Source organism: Anastrepha obliqua, chromosome 4 (genome assembly GCF_027943255.1).
Source record: "Anastrepha obliqua isolate idAnaObli1 chromosome 4, idAnaObli1_1.0, whole genome shotgun sequence".
NCBI lineage: Eukaryota > Metazoa > Arthropoda > Insecta > Diptera > Tephritidae > Anastrepha > Anastrepha obliqua.
Genome location: NC_072895.1, coordinates 102948287 through 102973760, shown reverse-complemented (window position 1 = coordinate 102973760; position 25474 = coordinate 102948287). Strand labels below are relative to the sequence as shown.

Below are 25474 nucleotides of genomic sequence, written 5' to 3'. Positions count from 1 at the left end.
ATATTCACAACTCACGGCGCGATTCTCTTGGGCAAGACGTGCGGCATAGCGTGCAATTAAGCGATGTTCTTCATCGTTTGCCGAAGCGGTGGCCATGCGTGACATACTAGCACCGGTGGCACTGTCGAGACTGCGTCCAGTAGCACGTGAATCTAACGTACTGGAGCGATCATACAACAGACCACCACTATGTGCGCCACCTGGCCCGCCGCCATGCAGTAACGGCGGATCGGTGAAACCATTGTGCGACGGCAATGGCGATGGCGGTACAATATGGGAGAGATTCAGTGTCTTTTCGGGATGCTCAGGGAATCGTGGCAACACTTGTGTCGTCTTCTCGGGCACACATCGGAAGCTCTTCCGCAACGAATGGCCGATCTGCTTACTGGGCGATTTATAACTCGAATATTCTTTGACTTCGTGGTCATTCTGATGGTTCAGTGATGTCTTGCCGTGCCAAAAACACTCTTGACATAATTGGTAGGCGTGGCACCGCTGACAACGATAACGAAATCCCGTAAAGTTCTCCTTATGACATACCGAACAGATTGTCGGATGCACAATTGTCTCAACAGTGGCCAAACGATGCAACAGCGGCAACCAAACAAGGCACGATGGGCCCGGTTCAGACATAAGTGTTGCCATGAAATCGTTCACTGTGACCTTATTCTCAGCTGGAAATATTTCCTCCTCCAGCCCGTCTTTATAGTGGAATGTTGGAGATTCATAAACAGCTGCAGGCAATGCCAGCACTTCGCGCAAAAATTCGCCTAATTTCCAAGGCACCAACTGACCGGCGCCGTCAGATATTTGCGAAAAGATATCTAGAGGAGAGAATATTAATAAAAGGCTTGACTAAATGGGGATATTGAGAAATTACTTCAAATCCAAAAGGATTTCAAAGAAAAAAGAAACCAAACATATTAATATTTTAAAATTTAATTAAAATAACTTAAGGGGACCCGGTGGTCTAGAAATTTCAAAAAATCGATTTTTTGTTTTTTCGATATTTCGAAAGTATTGCATCTTAACAATATACTGTGATTTTTTCATGCGGAAATTCCCAATATTATAGCTTCTACAGCCCATTAATTGGGCAGAGAGCGGTCCGCGCGCTCATGTACATCAAACTTTAAACTCATTTATCTCGAAATGAAAAAAAAAAAACTATTTAACCGGACCGTCTGAAATTTTAATATGTTGTTCACAACATCAATGGCTGTCGCCCGTGTTAGAATCGTATTATTATTTCAATTATTTCGTTTTTTTTTTTTGTAATTAAAAAACTGATTTTTAGAGTGTCAAATTTAAAACCCTGCAATACTGATTAATAAGTTTTTTGGTTTTAGTGTTTCAGATAAATAGAAGAGCCAAAATGGACAACACCGTCCAGGTCCAATTTTTCGGGAGGGTCAAGTTCAGCACAATTTTTTAAATTATTAAAATTAAAAAAATATATATTTTTTTATTTTTGTATGTAAGAGAAGTTAAATAAAAAGTTTAAAAAACTCGAATATCGTTTTTCATTTTTTTATTGAAAACAAAACATTCCTGAAAATACCCTAATTTTTCGAGCTCCAGACCACCGGGACCCCTTAAATAAAATTAAAAAAATTATATTCTCAAAATAATTAAAATTAAATTGCAAACTTGGTTTCCTTTTATTTTTGGCCACTTTCTTTTATTAACTAAAACGATAAACTCACATCTCAATTTATCCACCAGTTTGCCAGAGCACATAGTTGCCAAGGCCACCTTGATTGAGAATACACGAATTTTGCCAGAATTGTCACTGCAAAAATAAAAAATCAAAGAAGTTGTCAATTGCTATTAAAACCACCCTTTCTTACTCACCTTGTATACGCCGCTAATAGCCAATTGAGTAAGAGTCCAGCCTTCGAATCGACGGGCACTTGCTGAGCCGTGGGAAGACGTTTATTGAGGTTATGATAGAGTGATGAGACGAGCGTCTCTAGTCGTGCCACACTCACTTCACTTTGCGGTTCTAATGTGTTCAAACCGTTCTCACGGAATGCTTCGATTACATTCCAAATATCGACCAAGTGTAAATTTGTCGACTTTTGTATGTAACGCAATTTGGAGGCCGTGCGGTAAGATGCAAAACGTATCGAGTCGAATGTATGCAAACGCAAATCCTGCAGAATAGCAATGCTTGACTCCAGTTCCATTTTGGGAAATGCACAAAAATATGAAGACTTGTATGAAGAAATATTACTCGATATTGAATGGCTGGATTGCTTTTACGATCTTTTCAGTGGTGCGCAAACTCTAGAATTAGAAAATAATAAAAGAGAAATGATTTCGAAAGTTTACTGATGATATGCATATAGTTTTAGATACATATAAGAAATAACCATAAATAGCTTATACAATAAATAAATACACAACGTACTCATTGTCCTATCTTAGTTCGCTCATAGCTGCAGCCCTAAAACTGTTCGAATGCTTTAACATCCACCCACTGATATTCAAATGCGCCGATGTCTCTATGGAAAAGTATTGATTTATGGCATTTATAAACGGGTAAATTGCATTAGAAAGTAGACAATAAGAAATATTGTTCATAGAAAAAGCATTGTGGTCAAGGTAGTTGCTAATGGAAAAATATAAATCATATTCAAACAGAATATGTACACCGGTAGGCAACTGCTATCAATATTAAACTTGTGTAAGAGAAGCACAAGCCAGTTTCATATTATATTTCAATACAAAGCGCACTAATATTTATTTCTAAGTATGCATATGCATTTACATTTTTATATTTCTATTCGTTGAAATACATTTAAACTATGCAATTGGTAATATAAAATAATAATAATAATAATAATTTATTAATTTATTATAATTATATAATATAATATATAAAACTTTTTTCTAAGAATTTGGTTTTTTTTTTTTGTTGACGCCATGAAGGTAAAACCGCCGACGCATGGCGTAAAAGTTTACCCCATATCTAATATTTTATGGGTAGAACATGCATTCCACTATGCATAGCATACTTATGTATGCACATCTTCGCGAGTCGGCATGTAGGCGTCTGCTGATTTCAAAACTTCATGTTGCGCTGATGTGCCGTGTGTTCAAAAATTATTCATCACACGAAAAGTAACACGAAAAAAATACATACGTACAAAATATAACACAAATACACCAAAAAAAAAAATTCAAAATATTGATCACCCGAAAAATAGCAGAAGCACGACAAAATAGTGACGAGGGGAATGTTTAGCATGGGCGAAAAGTCTAAATAGCTTGGTGACATCATTTCCTCTAATTACGGCGACAGCGGCAAGCTAAACTGTTTACAAACAGAGATCTCTCTGTGAGGCTGTTGCGATGCGCAACGCAGCGATGCTATGCGGCGCTTCGATGCTTGAGACTGCCTAATCACTAGTGGATTATTCTTTTTTCTTGATATATAATTTTATACAACGTAATTGGCGACAAACTCGTAATAAGTCTAAGCCCTTCTTTTTGTCTAATTATCTACACATGATTTACTAAAAGTTATTTAATATAAAAATTCCAGTACACATTTACAGTTTATTGTTTTTGTGCACTTATACGAGTATATTGCTGGATCACTGCGACCTTAACTTGTCAGGTGTTTATGCAAAACAAATAAGTAAGCGTCATCGGCTAAATTCGTTTTGAATGATAAAATTTTATAATCCTGTTTGAATTTGGTTTTTTGGATGAACACATACCTACATATCAATCTTAATACATATGCATGTACATAGGTATGTATAGCCACACTCAAAGCAATAGCTTTAAAATTTAATAGTTACCTTATATTAAATATTTCTAGCACAAAAGTTGTAATTTATACAGAAGCCACACCGTGCTTCTATGGTTTTTTTTGTTTGTTTTACCTTTTACAACTTACTGCCTTGACTTCACTTAATCCCTATTTTTACTTTTATTTTACTGTCTTTATATGTTATTACGATTTTCTTTAACTTCAAATACACAACACAAATTTCTGACCCAGAAACCCGCAAAAATAAAACATATCTGTCGGAATGATTCGGGCCAACAGCCAATTACTCTTAATCCATTGAAAAGCAACTCAACTGGAGCAGTGGTGTGCACACTGATTTTTGTCTTCAAAAGATTATGATACACCAAATTATTTTACAGTTGCTGTCAGTAGCAATATCTACTATGTATATGGAATAGGTAAAATGTTAGTGGCAGCAAAATCTAATCATGCGCAGTTACAGTATCCCTTTTTCACCGAATGCCTTCTGCAGACCGGTAGGTAGAGTTTTCGCTTTATGAATGAGGTTTCGCGGACGGTGAACTAATTATGAGGCGTTCATAGCAATTGTATGTGCTCCTCTCATAAGCTTACCAGCTACAACTTAATTTCTTCATTGAAGCGTATTCTATGCGCATCGATTTTTAATATCTTCCAACTCAATAACAAAGACAATTACGAAGTGTATTTATAGCCTTCCAACTCCTAACTTGTGCACAATTTTGCACTCCACTGGACCACTTTCACGACGCTAGCCGCTTCTGTTGTGCTTACCTTTCTGCAAATTTCTATCACCAATGGTACTTCACTGCGGCACACAATCGTTTTCATTTCACTTTACTGCACTGTTTTCACAGCCTTTTACTAAATTAACATATCTTTTCGTTTTATGTCTTGTTAGCTATGTGTAGTTTGAAAAATATGCGTTCCAAATCACTTGATAAATAATATTAAACAGCAACAAAACTGTCTGCCCACACCTCAAATATGTCTCAACTCAAATCATTCAGCTTGGCCACAATGAAAGCATATGAAAGCGCGATATAACTATGAAAATGCCATCGACTGTATTCGGCTGAGTTGTATAGGAGTGTACGAGAGAAAGTGTGAAGTGTAAGCCACCCTGATTGCTGTTTATTAAAAATAAATAGAAAGAAAGAAATTTTAAATAATGTTAAAATAGATATAATCTATATTCATGTATGAATGTGAGTACCATAATATTGTTGCGAAGTTTTTACCGCACAAAAGTTAAGTAATTCATTAATCACGGAAACAGTATTTTTTAAAGACGATACCTACTGGTTATTCAAAATCATCGATAACTCGTTTATCATCTCTGTAAAAATAAAACAAAAAACGTCAAATCTAAAGCGAATTCGCTTAAGGAGAAGTTATTAGAATGGCTGACTAGTTTTTTTGACGTGATAACGTCTTATAATTCGATTTAACAGGCTGCACGCACGAAAAAATGTGTCGTTACCTTGCTCATTAGTGTTACCTTGCTCATTAGTGTTACCTTGCTCATTTGTCGTTACCTTGCTCATTGCCGTTACCTTGAATGAACTGCAAGCGAAAGCGCGGAACGAACGACAAAGCAAACAAAGCAAACGAACGGCAACGTTCGACATCTTGCTCTCTCCTACTTAAGTGAGCGTATATGTGTATGTATATGCGCATATGTACATATATAATATAAATTCACGTATTTGTATTTGCATATGCCTTCTTATTGATTATTATTAATTTGATTTACTTAAAGAATTTAAAATAAAACCAAGTTTGTTAATAATACCTGCTTGCTTGAACAGCATGCTATGTTATGATATGTTATGTTATGTTATGTTATGTTATGTTATGTTATGTTATGTTATGTTATGTTATGTTATGTTATGTTATGTTATGTTATGTTATGTTATGTTATGTTATGTAATGTTATGTTATGTTATGTTATGTTATGTTATGTTATGTTATGTTATGTTATGTTATGTTATGTTATGTTATGTTATGTTATGTTATGTTATGTTATGTTATGTTATGTTATGTTATGTTATGTTATGTTATGTTATGTTATGTTATGTTATGTTATGTTATGTTATGTTATGTTATGTTATGTTATGTTATGTTATGTTATGTTATGTTATGTTATGTTATGTTATGTTATGTTATGTTATGTTATGTTATGTTATGTTATGTTATGTTATGTTATGTTATGTTATGTTAATGTTACCTCATTCTCTATATCCATACAAAATATCTATCAAACAAATAAAATTAAAATTTTCTTTTGAAAAATGCAACCATTCAATCAGTATTTTCTTATGACGTTATCACGTTAAACTATCGTCAGTAAACCGACTTTACAGACAACCTTTTTTTTTTTTTTGGTTTTTTGTTTTGTTTTGCTTTTTCTGGCCATTTGAGTGTAAAAATGATCTGTTGTTTATTTGTTATTGATTGAAATTTGGCATTCAAAGCACCCTTTTTTACTTTCCGGCGATTTGAATGTCAAAATTATCAGTTTTTTTTCGTCTGTTGTTGATTTAAATTTGACATTCAAAACACCCAATTTAAACAATTTAAAACAATAATATGTATAAGTTTTCTTTTCGTACTACTCAAGGCCAATGTACACAAGGTGGTGACACTAAAACAACATTTACAGATCACTTTCACATTCAGAATACTAAATCAGTAATCTAGTAATAACACCTATTATGAATTCGTATTGGGGGTAGTGTTACCACTTGGGTGGATTTTGCCTTGCCAATATCTTTGTAATCAATTTATTAATGGACGCTCTTATCATTAATTGAACAAGATTTTGCTTCTTAAGGGGGGGGTAACGTTTTTAAATTTTTTTTTGTGCATTTTTTTTTTATTTGGTTTATTAAATGAAGAACCTTTCAAGAATATTCTGTGAAAATTTTAGATGAATCGGAGCAAAACTTACAAAGATGCAGCCATGTAAGTGTTACTACCTACCTGGCTCAACCGCGCGCCATTTGTACTTTAAAGCGTTGTTCCCACAACTTACGTTTTCAAAGTCGGTGCCCCTCATAACTTTCAAACTACTGCACCGATCCTTTTGAAATTTTGAACACTTTTTCTGTAGATGTTTTACAAGGTAACGCCGAAGAGTTGTTTTCGAATTTGTTGATACTTTTGTTTTTACGGTAACTAATTCACCGATTTTTTACGCGAAAATCGTGTTTTTGACTTTAACGTGTTCCCAAAAATCGAAAAAATTTTAATTTCAAAAAACCCTTTCGGCGTTACCCGGAGAAAACGATTATCTAACGAAATAACTTTGGTTTTTTGATTTCAGATGATTTAAAACCGAGTTATGAGGGGCACCGCAAAACTACTTTTTTGAGATGCGTCCGAATAATTTCTGCCATTGCCGTATTTTTAAATATTTTTGGATGAAAATTTCACAAAATATACTTCAAATGCTATAGTTTTATGTAGTAAAAGATTTGACGAATAAATTTTAACTGTGTCATCAAAAAAAAATCATAAAAATGTGCCTTTTTTTCCATGAATTAACGTTACCCCCCCCCCCCCCCCCCCCCCAAACGACCCCCCCCCCCCCCCCCCCCCTTAAGCTGTTGATATTGTAAAAAGGAATTTTTATCCCTTATATTATTGGATTTTTATATTGCCGCCAAAGTAGATCGCCACATTTTACATTAAACAGACTTGAATTTGTTTGCAAATAAGCTAAACGGTAATCAATACCCGGAAGATGATAGGCGCGACAGTCGGTTATCTGCCGGAACAACCCAGACTTTTATCGGGTCAAGAACTGTAAATTCAGCACCATTCCGCAAATGTTAAGAGGGAATGTTTATGTTGTTACAACAACAATCGCGATAGTTCGCAGACTATTATTGAGTAATAAGGAAACAACAAAAGTAGATACATATATTGATCCGAATTTTATTCGCAATTTCCTAGCTTTACCGGTTCAGCGTATGTGAACCGTATGAAATGCATATACATAAATACGTAATCAATCGACCAAACTACACTTACTTCACATACCTACATACATAATTAACCAATTATGTATGTCCTTTTTATACGTATGTATGCATGTACAACTGTTACCATGTCAAAAAAAAAAAACAATACAAAATACGTAGGTATTCAAACATTCCGGTACCTAGTGACCTATATTGGTTTGACAAATCTGAAACTGAGTTATTAAACACCGCAAATTCCATGGATACGAATTTCTATACTCATTGCAGTCACAGAGCATACAAGGCTTTTACTAGTAAGCATTTCAAAAACATACATATTTTTATAATAATTTCATAACTTCACTTTTCTATTGTGCTATTGCTTTTGATAATGCAGCCAATTCAGGAGCAGGTACTACATTCTCAATAACATGCCGAGGTAGCGCGATTTAATTTTCCAATGTTAATTCAGGTGAAACGTACACGCTCCTATGTGGAAGAGGTTTTTCGGCAAATTGAACTAAAACCGGATGTAGTGGATATTATAATCTTAAACAAAAATGGAAACCCGGTAAAGACAACGATGGAACAGCAATCAGCCATTGAGTTTGCCGGTCTGTACGAGGTGTTGAAGGAAAAAGTGCAATTAGGCTTACAGAAAATTGATCCTGAGAATGAGCTTTTAATGCTGCGAGTGCGCACCAAAGCCAATGAAGTTCTTATAACACCAGATGAAAAGATTACTGTAATGGTTGTGCAAAATGCGCAAGACCGAATACAATTATGAATTTAAATTTAGAATTTTTCTAATAGTTTGCTATTTATATCAATCCATAATAAACATATAAAAATATGATCATTTTGGGATGCTACTGCACCACAACAATCGTGAATTCTTTTTCCGGTGCCACTAGATATTCAAATTTTCGCGTGGCAATACGCAAAAAGGCCAGGTCATTGGTGGTATCTAAGTCGCGTACTGCGCTACGAGCAGTTGGTACCAGTATTCCACCAATCAATTTTGCAATGCCAGTAGAAGTACTGTTGTCGAATGTCGACTGCACTACGGTTCCAAGAGCGTTATTTGACACTACATATCCAATTGCATTTCTCATGATGCGTTCTGTGTTCTCCGCATTTCTGCGTACAACGTTCTCCAGTAATGACTGTTGAATATAATGCTCAATCAGTTAGGCTCTGAAAATAAGCCCATATATAAGATATTACCATGATAAAATTCCGAAAAACGTGAAACAATATTAGCAAAATAGTAGACAATTTAAGTATTTGACGCAATAGCCAGCTACATCAATGAGTGCTGCATTTCACAATTAAAAATAACATGTATTTATATCAAATTTAAATTTTTGTTTATAGTAGGCGGTTTCATACAGGAACAATTCTACCATCAGAGCAACTCCGTTTGTAAGCGAGAGAGATGATGGGATGAGGTCAAGGCGCATTTATTTAAGGTGGTGGCACTAGATCAACAGTGCGTTTGAATGTCACGGCAAGGTATTGGACAAGGCACACAAATACAAACAATGCGTCATTTTGACGTTGTTCATATCTACGGCTAAAAATTCAGCTGGGTGCCTGTCATCACCTTAATAAATCCACCTTGGTATTGGGGAAGTAGAAAACGAATAATGAATTCGCCTTGTTTAATTCTGAGTTGACAGCCACATAGAAACGCGAAAGAAAAAAACAACTCAGCTGAATTACCAACACCACCTGTAATAGATTCGCCTTGGATGAGGTATTTTTCTCCAAAAAGTTTTTTCATACAGTTTCGAACCCTAATCAATAGGATCATAAAATACCTTTTTATGAGCTCATAAACTTTTTTGGAGCCCTGAATGAGCGAATTTCGCACTCACTCGAAGGAGTCACATTTTATTTTTTTTTTATGATTTAGGTATTTTTATTTTGCATATCAAAAAGTAATAATACAAGTACATATACAAAAGATGTATAAATATTTATGAATATATGCATAAACATATATATAAAAACTAAAACACAAATATTCCTATGGAAAAATATATACACAAACTGTTGAAGACTCCATGTTAGGAGAACTAAAATGTATAATTTGCAAAGATTAAATATTTAATATATTCTCATAAAATGTAAACCAAGGCGCATTCATTAATGGTAGTGGCACTATAGTAACAACAATGTCTTGTACGTTGGATAGTCAAAGCAAGTATTAGAAAAGTAGAAAATAAAGAACGAATTCGCCTTAGTTTATTCAGTGCTGTAAGCCACATGGACTTGGGGAAAGACTACGAAACAAATCAGCTGATTTACCGATACCACCTTTAAGAGATTCGTATTAGTGTAAACGTTAAGCCTAACTTCATGATAGAAGAATGATAGTATACAAGATTGTGCAAGACGGTACATAATACACTTATGTTTTTACTTATATGCGTAGGCCATCACCTGTAAAAAATTCGCCTTGCGGTTGTGCGATTGTGAATTCGCTCAGTGCAGCGAAAAAAAAAGAGAAGTAACTTGTTTTTTGCGAGGAAGAGTAAGCAAAAGAAGTATTAACATCCAAACACAAAAAATTATACACAGATTTTTATTACTTTATTTAATTCGAAAACCTTAAAATTGCAATATTACTAAGCCCTTATTTTGTTTGTTTTGTTTATTTCAAGTGAGGACGTCAACCGGTTGTCAAAATCGCGAAAAATAATGTAACGGTTTTCAGAAGGCGCCACCTTAACTATTAAGTACACTGCGTACTATACCTTGGTCAGCTTATGTGGAATCACCTTGTCGTCTGATAACTAATATGAAAACATTAAATAAAATATAATAAAATTTTGGGCTCGAGGTCATATTCATATATACACTTCAGAGGACGCAGTGCATGATGGCCCAATAAAACTAAGTAGAATAAAATTCGGAATAGATACCCATAATTTTCATTTTAAGACGCCACCCTGGAATGTGAGACTAAAATAATAGTACGTTTTTATATTAGTGCAAGACAACCCTAATTGTGTTTTCCACTTGGGCGATGACAACATTGATTTTCATTCTAGTCGTCCATTGACTTGAAAAAAAAAAAATTTTGCAAATTTTGTCAGGTTTTAGCAATAAATCCGGAGAGCCATGGTAAATATAACAAATACTTCACAGAAACTTTCGATGTAATGGAATCTTTAAATGTGTCTTTAAGTCGCAAGAAGTCGAGGAGACATTGAAACGCATCCAGTCACATAAGGGTGTTGTCGGCACTATCGTTGTCAACAATGAAGGTAACTCTATATACCGAGCACACTAAAGTGGATTACTTTACTTGGGTTATTACGTCTTTTAAGGTATACCAGTCAAGTCGACATTGGACAACACGACCACAGTACAGTACGCTGGTCTCATGAGTCAACTGTCTGACAAAGCACGTAGTGTTGTGCGTGACTTAGACCCATCTAACGATCTTACTTTCCTGCGTGTGCGTTCTAAAAAGCATGAAATTATGGTTGCACCCGATAAAGATTTTATATTGATAGTCATTCAAAATCCCACAGACTAAATAGTGGAATGGAAGTTTTCAAAAATGGAGCTTCTTAAATTACTTTTTTATGTATTGTATTCGGCGTATGCCAAGGCGCATTCATTAAAAGTGGTGGCACTAGGCCAACTCAGCTGATTTACCAACACCACCTTTAATAGATTCGCTTTGGCGTTTGCCTTCGATTTTTAGTTTGCATCTACATATATACAGATCCATATACAATATGTCGTAAGATCTGCTTGCATATTATGTGATTTAATGTTAGTATTAATTTTGATACGAACTTAATAAAGCACAATGCAAATGCTTTTGAAACTAAAAAGTACTGATTTTTTTTGCGCTCAAAGATATAAAAAACCGAATATTATCGTTGAAAACAAAATTTTTCGTTGAATGTACGTTTATTTATTCCTGTGTACTTTTAGTTCAGTTTCTCTGTATTCTTGATTGCAAAACTAATTCATATAAGGTGGAAACATTAGAACAGCTGCATTGTTGTTTGGATTATTTGTTTACATTCTGATTTTACTTTTGACATTCAAACCACCAAACTGCAAAAACAAATCTTGTGAGAATTTCCCTTGCCTGTTTTCTTTCCCTTTTTTCTTAACTTAACGGTAATGCATTAAATGGCTTCTAATAATGTTAATACATAAGACTATTGGCCTCTGGTGACGCTCCAGCATGCTTGTCCAGCAGGCTTATATGTGTGCGTGTCGGGTGCTTGACGCTAATATCTAAAATTATTGATTTTTGGCCTCTGGTGACGGTCCAGCATGCTTGACTGCGCTTTGTGTGTGTTAGTGCAGTCGGGTGTCGTTGTGTCACACATACTTGTTGTCGGCTTTTGAATGATGAAAATCAAAAATTTTAGATATTAGCGTCAAGCAGCCGACACGCACACATATAAGCCTGCTGGACAAGCATGCTGGAGCGTCACCAGAGGCCATTTCATCATGCAAAAGCCGACAACAAGTATGTGTGACACGACGACACCCGACTGCACTAACACACACAAAGCGCAGTCAAGCATGCTGGACCGTGACCAGAGGCCATATATTTAAACAGGCGGCCGCCGTAGCCGAATGGGTTGGTAGGTTCGAAATTAAAATAAAATACAAAAAATTAAATTGTTAATTTCCACTTAATTAGATGCGTGGGTATGAACACCAAATTCAATGATTCAAAATTCTGTTAACAGGCGGTTACACAATCTGCTTAATAATAGTGCACTGCTTGGTTTCTTCTTCGATGAGGTCCCGGTGGTCATCAAATAATCAAAAGTTTCCTTATCTTCATTAGAAGAGCATCAGCCAAGTTCATAAACGGCGGCTCTATTTAATTTAATTTTGTCATATTTAAGTTGTTAAAATGCATATTTAAGTTGTGAAAAGTATAATTTTTACAATTCAAAAGAGTCATATCACCCTGTATTTATTTATGTGTTTGGCACTTAATGCAACCATGTTGTTGTGATTTGACAACTATAAACTTCATTAGCTTGCATAAAGTCAGAAATAAAGTCATTGGCTCGCCCTGTCTGTTTGTCTATTGCTGCATCGGATATGCAAGGTTTCCATATTTATTTGCCCAACGCAATTAATCAAAATAAAAAATGGAACCAAATTTGATCTGTTTTTCTCATGCAGCTAAAATGATCTAATTAAAGGTACGTGAAGGAAGTTGTGTGCAAAATTTGAATGATATTACGAGTGTTCGCGAGGCTTCGGGTTCCGGAAGTAGGTTTTTCATCTAAATGTGCTACAGAGTCTGGTGATTTCATTGTGTTATTTTCAGTGAATCTAGAAACGTGTATATACATTTAATTTGGATGCATAGGATGAAGAAATAAATCTAAGTGCTAGAAGATATAAGTAATTGGCATAAAGAAAAATTTAATCGTACACATCCAGTGGATTCCCGAGAGCAAAATTTTCGTTTCGTCACGATTTATGTACATATTCACAATATCGACTGGTTTTCGATGTAAATATGTATAAAGTGCGTGTATATAGATACGAATTAAAAGCAAACGCACGTAGCTTGCTTTGCTTTATCATTTCTGTATGTACATATCCGGACAGTGTTTTATGTAAATACGTGAATTTGTTGGTGCAAATATATATTTACAGTGTAAATTGAATAAACTTCGGCCACCAATAAAATAAGGAATAAAAAATTCGCATCATATTGAAGGGTCTTCCGAATGTGATTCACTTAATGCGTAATGATGTATTTTTTCAGGTACAATCAAAAAAGGGAAAAGTTAAAAAATAGAGAAAAAGCTGATTTAGCTTCTGGAAATATTTAGCTGGTCAAATATCATTATATAAGTTTCTTATTTAGGTATGCTCAAAACATTGTAGCGTATCCTCTGCCGACCATTGCATGCCACATATGTTTGTATGCTTGTATATACATACAGAAGTACGTATATATCTGCGCTTTAATGTGCTGTGATGGTGCGTACTCTGCTGCCATCTACGTTAGCATTGATATCAGTATCGCAAGGTGTATCATGATACATTCATTCGTACATACACATGGCTATAAAAATATGTAATATGTCACCTGCAAATAATGCGACAGTTGTTCGGGTTTGCCAACTTCTTTTACTTCAGGCAAAATGGGCAAGTTGAGAAAATTTTAAAACGTGTGTAGTTTTGCCACTTCTAACTTGATGTAAACCGGTAACTTACATGGTTTATTTCTTATATTAGGTCATAGAACTGTAACAATCATTGTGTATTATATTTTATGAATTAAAATGATTTTGTTTTATTTATAATAAACATACAAACACATCTAATACGACGGCAGGAAAATTGGTGCAAGGAACATCCAAAACACACAAGTTGTAGTACAAGAATTTTAGTAACTGACAACAGCAACAACAACGTAGAAAAAAATTCCTTAAATTGGGCAAAATGCAAACAATCAAACGCTTGCTAATGAAGAACATTCAGGTCGCAATGCACAAATAGCCATTTATAATAATAACGAAAAACATATGAAGTTGAAGGGTGAGGTTCAATGCACTATATAGAAAGGCTCTATTTACTAGGGAGACAGCCCGAGTCATTCCTGTACGTAGAATGAACATATAAAGTTGAGAAAGTGCAGTTCCCAAGCCGTTTCACTAACAAAATTCAGCTAAAAAATTTACCAACCAAAACCCAATTACAACTAATTAGGATCGATTTAGATTTAACGGAATGTCCCGGCTCTAAAAGTTAATATTATATTTTCATAAAGGAACATGACATTAAATATAATAGTAGTTTCTTCTAGTTAATTCATGTTTTTCACCACAAGACGGATGATGGTCTTGTGGTGAAAAAATTCTTCGTATCAATTATGCACTGCTACAATAATTTATAGATTCTTCAAGACCACCAATCTCGCGACCTTTGGCTCTACCTTACCCAAACGTATCGCACTCGTACGCTGACCAAGAACTGTCATACCTTCAGAATTTCCCAATATTTTTTAAACTTTACATATGAAGAAGACATACATATAAGGCAACAATTGCTCCGTGCAGTAGTAAAAAACACTACACTTATATACATATGTACGTACATATAAATATTAAAATAAATTCTTTGATTTCTTCTCTTTTTCAGATACTTCCTAAACACATTTAAAGGCAGAAAAAGCATAAATATTAAATATAAGTCTACAGTCTTGGTTGAGTTATAATATTAATACTTCGTTAGCGGAACCCATTGTTTCTTGTACCCGCATGACTTAGAGAAGATACTTTTAAAGTTGTATTATTAATAAATCAATCCATTTAATAATTTACCCAGTTTTCATACTGAAGCTGACGGAATTGGATGCTCATAAAAACACAACCTCATACAAATCATTTGCAAATACATATTCGTGTGTATTATCGCCAAAGAACTCGTATGAAAATCGATTAATTTACTTTCGTATATTTGTCCTTTTGGCTGTGATGAGATTCGTGAAGCGCTTATAATTAATATATAATGACAGGGCTTGCATGAAGAAACTTATTATAATTTGCTAAATTCGTTCCGCCATAACAAAGGATATATCTGAAGCACTTTATCTTGGCTCTGATTGTTGTTGGGGTAAAGAAATTAATAGGAAATTATTTCGATAAGAAGAGCAATTGAAAGAGTTTGCAGTGGCGGCTAGCAAGCGCCTGGCTAACCTCTGATGGCCCAACAACACTACCTCAAAGACACTGACAATTACTGCGCAACAACGTCAACAGTAACAATCAATGCAGCACCCTCATCGGCAACACCAACAACAACAACAGCAGCAAACACACATTACCAATTGCGGTACTCAACGCCAGCGGCTTCTCAGCCATATCAGCAGCAGCAACAACTTCAACATCTCACTCATCAACAACAACAACACCAGCAACAAATACAGCTACAAAATAGTACGACAGCAACACATAGTAACACACAAACGCATCAACAATTGCTTGTGCATTCGCAGCACCGACTAAAGCAACTGCAACATCAGCAGCATATGACCTACCATCATCACCACCCCTACTATCAGCAGAGTAGCCATCATACTAACACATCTGTTGCCAACACATTAGCCACCACGGGTGCGGCCAATCATAAATTCAAAAGTGCTCAGCACAACCAACAGAACTACAGCCACAATCGCACGCTTCCTATACACGCGCTAAATCAGAACTCAAATTTTTCAGCGGCCAGCTCGAGTACCGGTGGTGGTACTGCCTCGAGTCACGCGCCTACACAGCAATCAAATGCAACCAACTCTAGTCGCTCCTCAGCCACTAATGCACGTTCCACCAATGCGGTGGATAGCGGAAAATCAGGAGCCGTAGGCGCACAGGTTCGCAATGGTACTACGGCAGCCGGTAGTGCAACTACTAACTCCAAAAAGATCAAAATAGAGCCAGTGTTGTCGCAGTTCCATCAAAATGAACGTTTAAATTTCGCCAATTCACACATTGCTTGGGGTGAGGAGCACTGGCGGCGTGTCGTCTTCCAGGACGAACGAAAATTCAACCTAGACGGACCGGATGGCTTCTCCAGCTACTTCCATGATTTACGTAATTATGAACAAACACTGTCGCAACGGCCGCGCGGTAATTCCGTTTCTATATATTTGTTAATCGCCGCCGGTGGGCCAATTCACATGGAGGTGACGACGGTGAAACAACGACCACAAGCATATATTGAAACCATATTGCGTGAACGGCCGAATATCATTGCCAAATTGGGCGGCAATCCAGATTTTATACTACAAGATCACAATTGGACGGCCAACATGTCACCCACAACACAGGAAATGCTCGAAGCCGAAGGCATTAAAGTGCAACGATGGCCAACGATCGCGCATGACATTAACATTATGGAAAATATTTGGGGTTGGCTGATACGCGAAGTCTACGATGGTGGGCGTCACTTCTCGCGCAAAGACGATCTCATATTTCGTATACGCTCAGTATGGTTGCGTCTACCCATGGACTTTATAGTCAATCTCTACAGCACACTGCCTGAACGCATTGCAGAGTTATACTATACGCGCGGCATTTTCACAAACTGTTGACGATGGCAGGGTTAGGATAGAATAGTTAAGGTGACTAGAACCACGCTAGACGAGAACGTGGTCATATCAGCACAATGGAAGGGTTGAAAGGCAAAGCAGTGCGTGTGAGCAAAAAGGGGAGAATGACGCTGAATAAACGATTTGTAAATAATGCTAAGTCAGCTACATACATGTAATGTGTAAATACATACCAGCATTAAACCGAACTGCAATCGGAATTGCGACGATTAGCAAAGAAATTTTGAAATTTGTATGCATTTCTCCGATCTGATACCTCGTTGCGCAAAAATTTGCGAACCGTTCTGAGAGTGTTTGATCCTTGCCCAAATATTGGCCCATAAAGCGTGCGCGCTTGAAGCACTGCTAAGGTATTTGCTTTAAAACAGAAAAATACAAAAACCATTTATGCAATTTCCATGGACAACCATGTACAGAATTTATCACGCATGTGCAATTAGCAGAAATGCATGGTAAATATAATATCAAAGAAAATTAATTGGGTTTTCAAAAATTTCCAAATTATTCGCAAATATTTTTTTTTTATTTATGCAGTTTTTATTGAATAATGCCTATCTCCAAATATAAAAACAAAAAAAAAACTGACTACTACTTGCTTGTTTGGTTTGCAAGCACAACGATCAAACACTCACACAACAACAACGGCAAACATATGTTGCTTTACTGAAATTAATAACGAGCCAAGACTGACTACTTTTCATTCACCTGCTACAAATGTACATATGGGTTGGTTTCTCGTAGGCATTACAGCTGAGCAAACTAAAAGCAGTGTCACACTTAGCACCTGCTTCTCAACACATTTTCTCTAACTTGACATCGTTCTCCCCCGCTTTGCACGCTGCTAAATCTCACACTCCCTCACGCACATGGATGCGTGCATACATACATATGTTCTGTGATAGTTGTTAGTGTTTTTGAATTTTATTTTTGGTTTTTTTTTTTAATTATCTTCCGATCTCGATGATCCACTTTTTAACCCATATTAGGCACAGTGGCGGTCGAAATAAGAGCAGTGCGAAATATTGCCGAGTTTTTATTATTATTTTTTTTTTTTAATTTTACTTTTTAATATTTCTGATATTTTATTTTTATTTTGCTACAACCGTGTAATTTATAATATGTGCAAATTTTAAGAAATTAAACAAATTTTCTCAAAATTTCAAACTTCTTAGCTAGAATTTTTGGGAAAATTAGAAAAATTATGGGCACGCAGCTTTTTAGCCCATATACATCATGGTTGATAGTGGGTAATTCTTTTATTTTATTAATAGTGTTGTGCATTTTTTCCACAAAACAGGAGAATATGGGAGAAAAAATGCACAGCACCGTAAAAATCTTCTAAAAAGATTGAAATTGTGTTGAAAATTTATTAATTTTTTTTTTTAATTTTGCACAAAGTATGAAATTTTTAATTATAAAGTTTTTTTTTGCAGTGTATGAAATATAATTTTACAAAAAATATATACGCTACTACTCTTTGACCGTCACTCTACATGCATATATGTATTTACTATGTTTACCTACACTATACCTAAATAAGTATGTATGTATGTAAATATCATATATACACACAGGTATATGCTGCACTATATGTAACTGGGATCCTTCTTATTGTGCTGCATTAGTTCTTTTGTAAAAAGTACTGAAGTAACTGAAGTATTATCGGAAATCTAAATGAAACCAACAAAAAATACAAAAACAAAAAAAACAAAAACACCGTAATGCGTATGGAAACTTGTGTTATCTGTACATACTCGTATGTAACGAATTAGCTTTTAGTAACTGTATTTTTTAATGAAATTTAATTTGAAGCAAAATATGTTCATTAGGTATGTTATCTACAAGAAATTAATTAAACTAAACTAAAATTACATAAGTAACTATTACAAGTTAAGTTCCACTTTGTACCAAGCGACCAACGAGCATTCAGCAGCTACAAATGCATGGATGCGCAACAATTTTCACCACAGTTGGTACGCCTTGGATGACTACTACAACAATGATTTCACGACCTGAACATGTAACAATTAGAAATCCTAAATACTGTAGTTCCACACCGCGCAAGATCGTTTATGCTGACTGGCGTAGGAGCAACAATGGCTTGCATCGAATGGCATCGCATGCGTGTTTGTATGTATGCACGTGTGTGTGTGTGTGTGATGAGAACAGCATAATACTGAAATTATGTGATTTTTTCGCTTGTAAAATATTTTTTTAAACACAAATGTATTTAAAGCTCTAAAATAAACGCTCTCGATGAATAATTGAAGTAAAAATTTACATTGTTTTAACTTTTATTTATAAATATGTATTTATGATAGTTGAGGAAGTTGGGAAGTCTCCTTTGCATTAGAATTAGCCAAATGGAAAAAGACTGGATTCCAATTGATGGATGTCCTTGAAAGAAAAAGAAAAAAGGCCGGAGGGCACTTTTGAAGTCAAGCTAAAATTGCTTCTCTCTCGTGCACGAAATAAATGTCTTAACAGCAAGTAAACTTGTGTTTTTTTTTATTTCATTTGATGATCACAAATATGACCAAATAAGCGATTAAATGTAGCCTCGGTAGTTTAGCGAAAGTGCACTAGCCTGCCATCCCAGAGGTTGTGGGTTACGACGGTCCTCGCACTTTTCCAAATTTACCTACTTTCCCCGTTTCTAAAAAAAAGAGGTTGCCTGTAAAATCGGTTTACTGGCGATAGTTTAACTTGACAGCGTCATAAGAAAATACTGATGTAATGGTTGCAATTTTCAAAACAAAATTTTAATTTTGTTTCTTTGATAGATATTTTGTATGCATATAGAGAAGGAGGTAAATGGAATCGCAAAGGAATTGATCAAGTTACATTTACACAAACGTGAACAATTACGAAACATTTATCAAATTCATGAAAGATATGTTCAATTTCGATTGTGCATCAGACGTTAATAAGTCAACAACACTAAGAGGCACCACCATCGATTTGCCTTTTTCAAGACACATTACACTCGAAACATCTCCTTTCATTTCCTACTTTTCCTATCATCGACCTATTCTCAACAGAGAAATGGTTCATTACCATGTATACAGGAAGAGCGCATATGCAAACATAAATACATATGTGAATTTATATATGTATGTACATATGCGCCACGATGCATATGCGCATATACATACATATATATGCTCACTCAAGTAGGAGAGAGCCAGATGTCGAACGTTGCCGAATGCGGGTGCCGATTGTGCTCTTTGTCGTTCGTTCCGCACTTTCGCTTGCAGTTCAAGCAAGGTAACGACGCATTAGCAAGATAACGACGATTGAGCAAGATAACGACACATTTTTTCGTGCGTGCAGCCAGCTAAATCGAATTATAAGACGTTATCACGTCAAAAAAAAAAATCTCATTCCTCAAACCCAAAAACTTATCCTTTATCCTTCCTCCTGCCCATAGCGCAGACAAAATCGAATTATAAGACGTTATCACGTCAAAAAAAAAATCTCATTCCTCAAACCCAAAAACTTATCCTTTATCCTTCCTCCCGCCCATAGCGCAGACACACCACTTTAGCGAAGTCCTCAACCATCTGTGCGATCCTTCTGCCAGAAAAATGTGGCACACAGATGGCGCTCCAAGCAGTAAGAAGGCGTTGCTCCCAAGCAACGACAGGTAGGCATTCCCACTACTTAGAACTGATAGCGGCAGGCTAATCACCTACCCTATTAGAAATCAAATAGATTAACGAAGCCAACGCAAGACAAGTCTTGTCGAGGGCCTATGCTCCAGAGAGGAACGATTATATACTAAAGCTAGAACGGCACACCAAACGACAAATTTTTTTCATTCCCACGACAGTCGGTTCTACGTAACCGGAACGAGCCCGTATATATATCTGGCCAAGGACTGTAATTTCAGCAGCATTCCGCGTATTTGTATGGGGACTATTTATGCTGCTAAAACAACAACAACTTTTTTTTTCCTAACAGCGGTCGTTATCGTTCCTCGGCAGGCACTGGCAAACCTCGAGTGTATTTCTGCCGTAAAAAATCTCTTTGATTTGTCGGCTAAATGAAACGTCAAAAGCCTCAGTTTAATATGGAGCTCTAGTTTTACGCCTCAAAAGGTAAATGGTAAAATTGTATAAAACTGTTGCGCAAACAAAAAGGAAAGCCCAGGAAGACTGAAACTATGATAGATTATACGCCAATTACTCATGCTAATTTAATCTCCTTTAAGCGCGTTTATAAAGATATATTGTTCCGAGAACCGCCACGTAGATGCGTAATATTTTCTAGCTATTCTTCATTTCTGCAATTTCCACGAAAGTTATTGTTGGGAACTCTGAACCACAGCGAATGTCTAAGTAATAATACGGTCTACTTCTAGCACCATGACTACAAGGCACCTCTTCGGAAGGGTAAGCGCTTAGCTACAGTTATAGAATCGTTTATGATAGGGTCAAGAATTTCATCTCAATTCATATTTTGGAGAATATGCATCTGTTCTTGTTTGTATTAGTAAGCGGTCAACGTCTTCCTGTATGTAAGTCCGGCGCTGTAATATTTACGTTTATGATATCTCTTAGATGTTCTGAGTATATACCTGTGTCAAACTTTTACAATTTACTGCTGCCGTTTATAAATCAGAATTTTATTAAAAACTCGTTTACAAATGTAATATTTACCTTTCCCAATTACCGTTATAAACAGTAAAACTTTAAGTATTTAAAAAATGTATAAGTATATTTCGTGTCACTTTAAAGTGTGCATAAAAACTGGCATACATGTAAAAATACAGTGTGTAAAAATATGTAGACATATAAATGTATTTTAAATAGGAATTATGTAATTGTTCGTGTTGTGCTGAATACTTCCTTTGCAGTAAAACTAAGTTATTAGTTGTATATTAAAATTATTTCATATAATACTCCTAACACATGTTGGGCTACAAAAAGGCATTTTCTGTTTTACACAAAAACGTCCGCCGATCAACGATTTGCCACATTGCACACCAGCACAAATGAAGCAGCCACTGTGCCAGTGCACATCACCCCAGGCGACACCCTGATCGGTCGGTTCGATTTGACGATTGCAACGTTGACAAGTTGCCGCAAAGAATTCATTGTAACATTTCAGACATAATGGCATATTGGTCTTTTCATCGGGTATATACTGTTGTCCAGCTAGTGGAGTGTCGCAGTGATAGCAGCAAAAATGTTTAATATGGAATGTAGCGCCTTCGGCAGCAGTATACTCCTTTGTGAAAATCAATTCATCGCATGCTTTACAACGCGGTATCTTCAAATTGATGGCCAAATCACGACCACAATATACTTGCCCGCCATGAAAGAAGTAGACCAAATCAGCCAACAACTCGCGACATGTGTAACACTTGAAGCACTCAGGATGCCAAGCTATTTCTTTGCCGGCGCGTTCGGCTTTAACAGCGACATCGCCCAGTGGTATGGGCTTGGCACAATCACGACATTTCACGACTGGTGGCGGCAACTCTGTAATACATATAATAAAATAAAGGTAAATTAAGCCTTATGTAACACGTACCTTTCATCACATTGTTAGTTAGACGCATTTGTTGCAAGGCACTTGGTAAGCCACCTCCCAGTGTGTCGACGCTACCTACCGGCGTTGAGGCTTTGGAGCCAAAGCCCGAGTCATTGCTGCTGGAACCACTAAGCCCCGACTTTCCCAAGCTATTTTCGGTAGGGTTCGTGTACATTATGGCAGCGCTGTTTGGCAATTGCGACACAAAACTACTAAGCTCCTCTGCGACTGGCCGATTAACTAATACCTCTTCTCTTAGTTCTTGTATGGGGCCTAAAACACTACAATCCTCATATTTGATATCATTTTGTTTAAGTGTATCGTAGAGTGCATCATAAAATGGACTATTCAATAAGGCACTTTGCACCGCCTTTACATTGACGCCAATCTCTTTGAGCTTCTGCTTACTGGCTGGACTCAAAATGGACGCATTCATAAAGTCTGGCAACATTTGCGTTTGTGAAATTACTACTGGTGTGATGGGCAACCCCTTGCTTTTGTTTTCTAGGGCTTTTTTAAGTGGCTCCGAATGAAGTATTTGTGCGAAAACAGCATCTTTTTCATAATCAACATTTACTGGCAGACCGCACATATTGGCCAAATTACACACAGTTCCAAATTTCAGTTTCCGTGCCGGAGTTTCTTGGCGCATTTGAGCGCTAAATCGCGCATTTGCTAGATTTTTAACCGGCAGCGGCGAGTGAAAGGATAGTTCATTTGCATCGCTGCACAGAGCAGCATTAAATGGGATTTGTTGAGCATTCGACGGTACATTGTAAGCATCAATACCGTTTAACATATTTTGTTGTTGTGGTCCTATATACTCAACAAAGCCTATGCCCATGTTTCCGATGCGTACAACAACGCCCTGCCCAACGCAATTTTCTCGTATTTTTACTACATATTGCTGAAGTTGTGCGGCTTCGGCTTCTGTTAGATTGTCGCAAAGTTCGGCATTCAAATCGTGCGGCGGCACTTGGAATTCCAGTTGTTGTTTACGCTTTTGTGCCGCATCGCTGCCCGCGATCGGCACCTTGGCGGCACCCAATTTATCCATATAATCGGACACGACATCTGGTGTTGTATTCGGCGGCACCCATTCTAGTTGAACGGGTTGGCTTGCGAGAGCTTTAATCTTAATAACTGTAAATAGAATAGAGAAAAGTTAAACCAATCGTGCTTAGATATGGCATACTCGCATTATACATAAATTAGCATAAATATATATATGTATGTACTACATTCAATGATTTTAACTGTAAAGCGCTGATGTAAATACATTTTTGTGTAATTTGTATGCATTGCTCATGCTTAAAACAAATCAGCATCTCGGAAACCGATTACTTACAAGCTGGTTTTGAACAAATTTGTCCCAAAATCTCAAACTGTGCCCATGACGATAGATCATCATCAACACATTTGTGTTGATCCTTACGGCACTTGCAATTACGGCACACTTTACGCCAAAAATGTAAATCCAAGCCAGGACATTTGTCACCACATTCGCCACAGGGTGCACCGGCACCTACTTCGTGACTCAACTTTGTTGCACGCTGCACGCCCGGCGACTTTCCAGTTTCGAAAGCCATTCTGGAGCAACCGGCTCCTCCACGCAGTTCTCACTATTGCCACGTATGCTCATGTTAGTCCTACTTCTCCCCTGTCATCGAATCCTCCTAGGTTCCCAGGTAATTTTTTTTCCACGAATATTTTTTACTATGATGATCTCATTGCTTTTGCACAATCGGCAAAACACTAAACAAGGCACAGATTACTTGTGTATTTTATGAATGGGAGTAAATGTTTGTTTGCTATATCCTTCAACTGTTTTATTTCATATAGCACAATCACATTCATACAATTAATAAATTTATTTTTGTGTTTCACCAATCACACATCTGTCATAACTATATTTTGAACAGGGTTGCCACACATATGAAATACCGCCTGCGACACATTTTAGTGCCACAACATTTAGATCAATTTTGACTATTTTTTTTAGTTAAAATTTTTTTTTAAATATAGTTCATCAAGGAATACAATATAAATCAAAGTTTGGAACTTTATACAACATGTATCAGCATGATTCAATGATTCTTAAATAACGTCACCAAATCAGATCATTCTGTCACATTCATTGAAAGCGGACTAACGGTACACGAACCGCGCAAACTTCCTTGTTCTCTATTCGTTAAGCTAAATACACACCAGGCAACCGTTGAAGCAACGTGTTGCCTTTGTTTAAGAAACACGTTGCGACCGTTGCTTCAATCTCAGTATTGTGTATAACTGTGGTGCAGGAAAGGTACGAGCGGAAGATACGTAAAATTAAATTTTTTAAATGATCGACGAAATATGTAAAATTACTTCTCTTATTATAATTGACGAACTTTTGTACGAAAATGAGGAAGAAGAGATGCAACAAAAGAAGAGAAAGAAAATTTGGTCCAAAAATTGGCTTTAAAAAAAAATCGAATTTTCGAACGAGAGTCTGCTGAAAGAACTGAAGGAAAATGGACCAGCGGACTATAAAAATTACATGAGGATGGACGAAGCCCTGTTTGGAAAATTGTTGGACTTCGTAAAGGCCAAAATAACGAAACAAGATACCATAATGAGAGAGGCAATATCAGCAGAAATTAGACTGGCAATAACTTTGCGGTATCTTGCAACAGGAAACTCTTTTGCGGACTTGAAATTTTTATCAATTTTATTGTATTCATTTTTTAATTGTTCGTATGCTTTTTTTCTAAAATTTTTATTTTTATATTTTTCATTACTTATATCCTACAGCTCTCTCAAATTTTTATATTCGTTAATAAAATTAACATAATTTTCATTATTTTCAATTGCCATTTTTTCCTTTTTCACTTTATTTTACTCCGCACGAACCTTCTTCTTCGCTTGTTTTCAACGAACTGAACGAGTAAAAGCAGTAAACAATGATACACACGAAGCAACGGTTGCAGCAACCTATCCCAAAAATCAAATTTATTTGATATTTCAGGCAACGGTTGCAGCAACACGAAAATCAATTGGCAACACAGCTACACACGAGGC

The 25474-nt window shown here is 36.3% G+C and overlaps 6 protein-coding genes across 14 annotated transcripts in view; 3 read left to right on the top strand and 3 right to left on the bottom strand.

Annotated features, from left to right (window-relative positions):
* The window catches only part of LOC129243858 (dystrobrevin beta), a 31948-nt gene extending 27136 nt beyond the window's left edge, over positions 1 to 4812 (bottom strand). For 2 of the 7 annotated variants that reach the window (XM_054881236.1, XM_054881238.1), the window contains exons 1-4: positions 4559 to 4812; positions 1855 to 2289; positions 1707 to 1792; positions 16 to 824 (exon numbers count right to left, since the gene is read on the bottom strand). In XM_054881236.1, the coding sequence (XP_054737211.1) occupies positions 16 to 824; positions 1707 to 1792; positions 1855 to 2189 (1230 nt within the window). In that variant the 5' untranslated portion in view covers positions 2190 to 2289; positions 4559 to 4812. Of the gene's footprint in view, positions 1 to 15; positions 825 to 1706; positions 1793 to 1854; positions 2290 to 2413; positions 2508 to 4558 lie in introns of those variants that run through there. The other 5 variants (XM_054881241.1, XM_054881242.1, XM_054881239.1 and 2 more) reach the window with 4 other exon arrangements.
* A 3009-nt stretch (positions 4813 to 7821) lies between these two features.
* On the top strand, positions 7822 to 8539 carry LOC129245193 (dynein light chain roadblock-type 2). Of its 3 annotated transcripts, none has more exons than XM_054883223.1 (2): positions 7822 to 8066; positions 8159 to 8539. In XM_054883223.1, the coding sequence occupies exon 2, from the start codon at positions 8213 to 8215 to the stop codon at positions 8537 to 8539; it is 327 nt and encodes a 108-aa protein (XP_054739198.1). In that variant the 5' UTR covers positions 7822 to 8066; positions 8159 to 8212. The 3 variants fall into 3 exon arrangements, with proteins under 3 accessions (XP_054739198.1, XP_054739197.1, XP_054739196.1); XM_054883222.1 differs by having other exon boundaries at positions 8150 to 8539; XM_054883221.1 differs by lacking the exon at positions 7822 to 8066 and having other exon boundaries at positions 8086 to 8164; positions 8225 to 8539.
* A 1-nt stretch (position 8540) lies between these two features.
* LOC129245194 (dynein light chain roadblock-type 2-like) lies at positions 8541 to 9132 on the bottom strand. Its single transcript, XM_054883224.1, has 2 exons — positions 8980 to 9132; positions 8541 to 8918 (listed from the first exon to the last, which is right to left on the bottom strand). The coding sequence occupies exons 1-2, from the start codon at positions 8980 to 8982 to the stop codon at positions 8622 to 8624; spliced, it is 300 nt and encodes a 99-aa protein (XP_054739199.1). The 5' UTR covers positions 8983 to 9132; the 3' UTR covers positions 8541 to 8621.
* Positions 9133 to 10761: 1629 nt separating this feature from the next.
* LOC129244802 (dynein light chain roadblock-type 2) lies at positions 10762 to 11600 on the top strand. Its single transcript, XM_054882649.1, has 3 exons — positions 10762 to 10884; positions 10949 to 11027; positions 11091 to 11600. Exons 1-3 carry the CDS (start codon positions 10882 to 10884, stop codon positions 11300 to 11302), a joined length of 294 nt encoding a protein of 97 aa, XP_054738624.1. The 5' UTR covers positions 10762 to 10881; the 3' UTR covers positions 11303 to 11600.
* A 1189-nt stretch (positions 11601 to 12789) lies between these two features.
* On the top strand, positions 12790 to 18368 carry LOC129244462 (transposable element Tc3 transposase). Its single transcript, XM_054882100.1, has 2 exons — positions 12790 to 12953; positions 14911 to 18368. The coding sequence occupies exon 2, from the start codon at positions 15473 to 15475 to the stop codon at positions 16856 to 16858; it is 1386 nt and encodes a 461-aa protein (XP_054738075.1). The 5' UTR covers positions 12790 to 12953; positions 14911 to 15472; the 3' UTR covers positions 16859 to 18368.
* A 3206-nt stretch (positions 18369 to 21574) lies between these two features.
* Positions 21575 to 24325, bottom strand: LOC129245489 (testin). The gene is given in 4 exon segments (XM_054883676.1): positions 21575 to 22362; positions 22415 to 23557; positions 23763 to 23972; positions 23975 to 24325. Coding segments are annotated over 4 exon segments (2028 nt in total). The 5' UTR covers positions 24057 to 24325; the 3' UTR covers positions 21575 to 21769.
* Positions 24326 to 25474: the final 1149 nt, after the last annotated feature.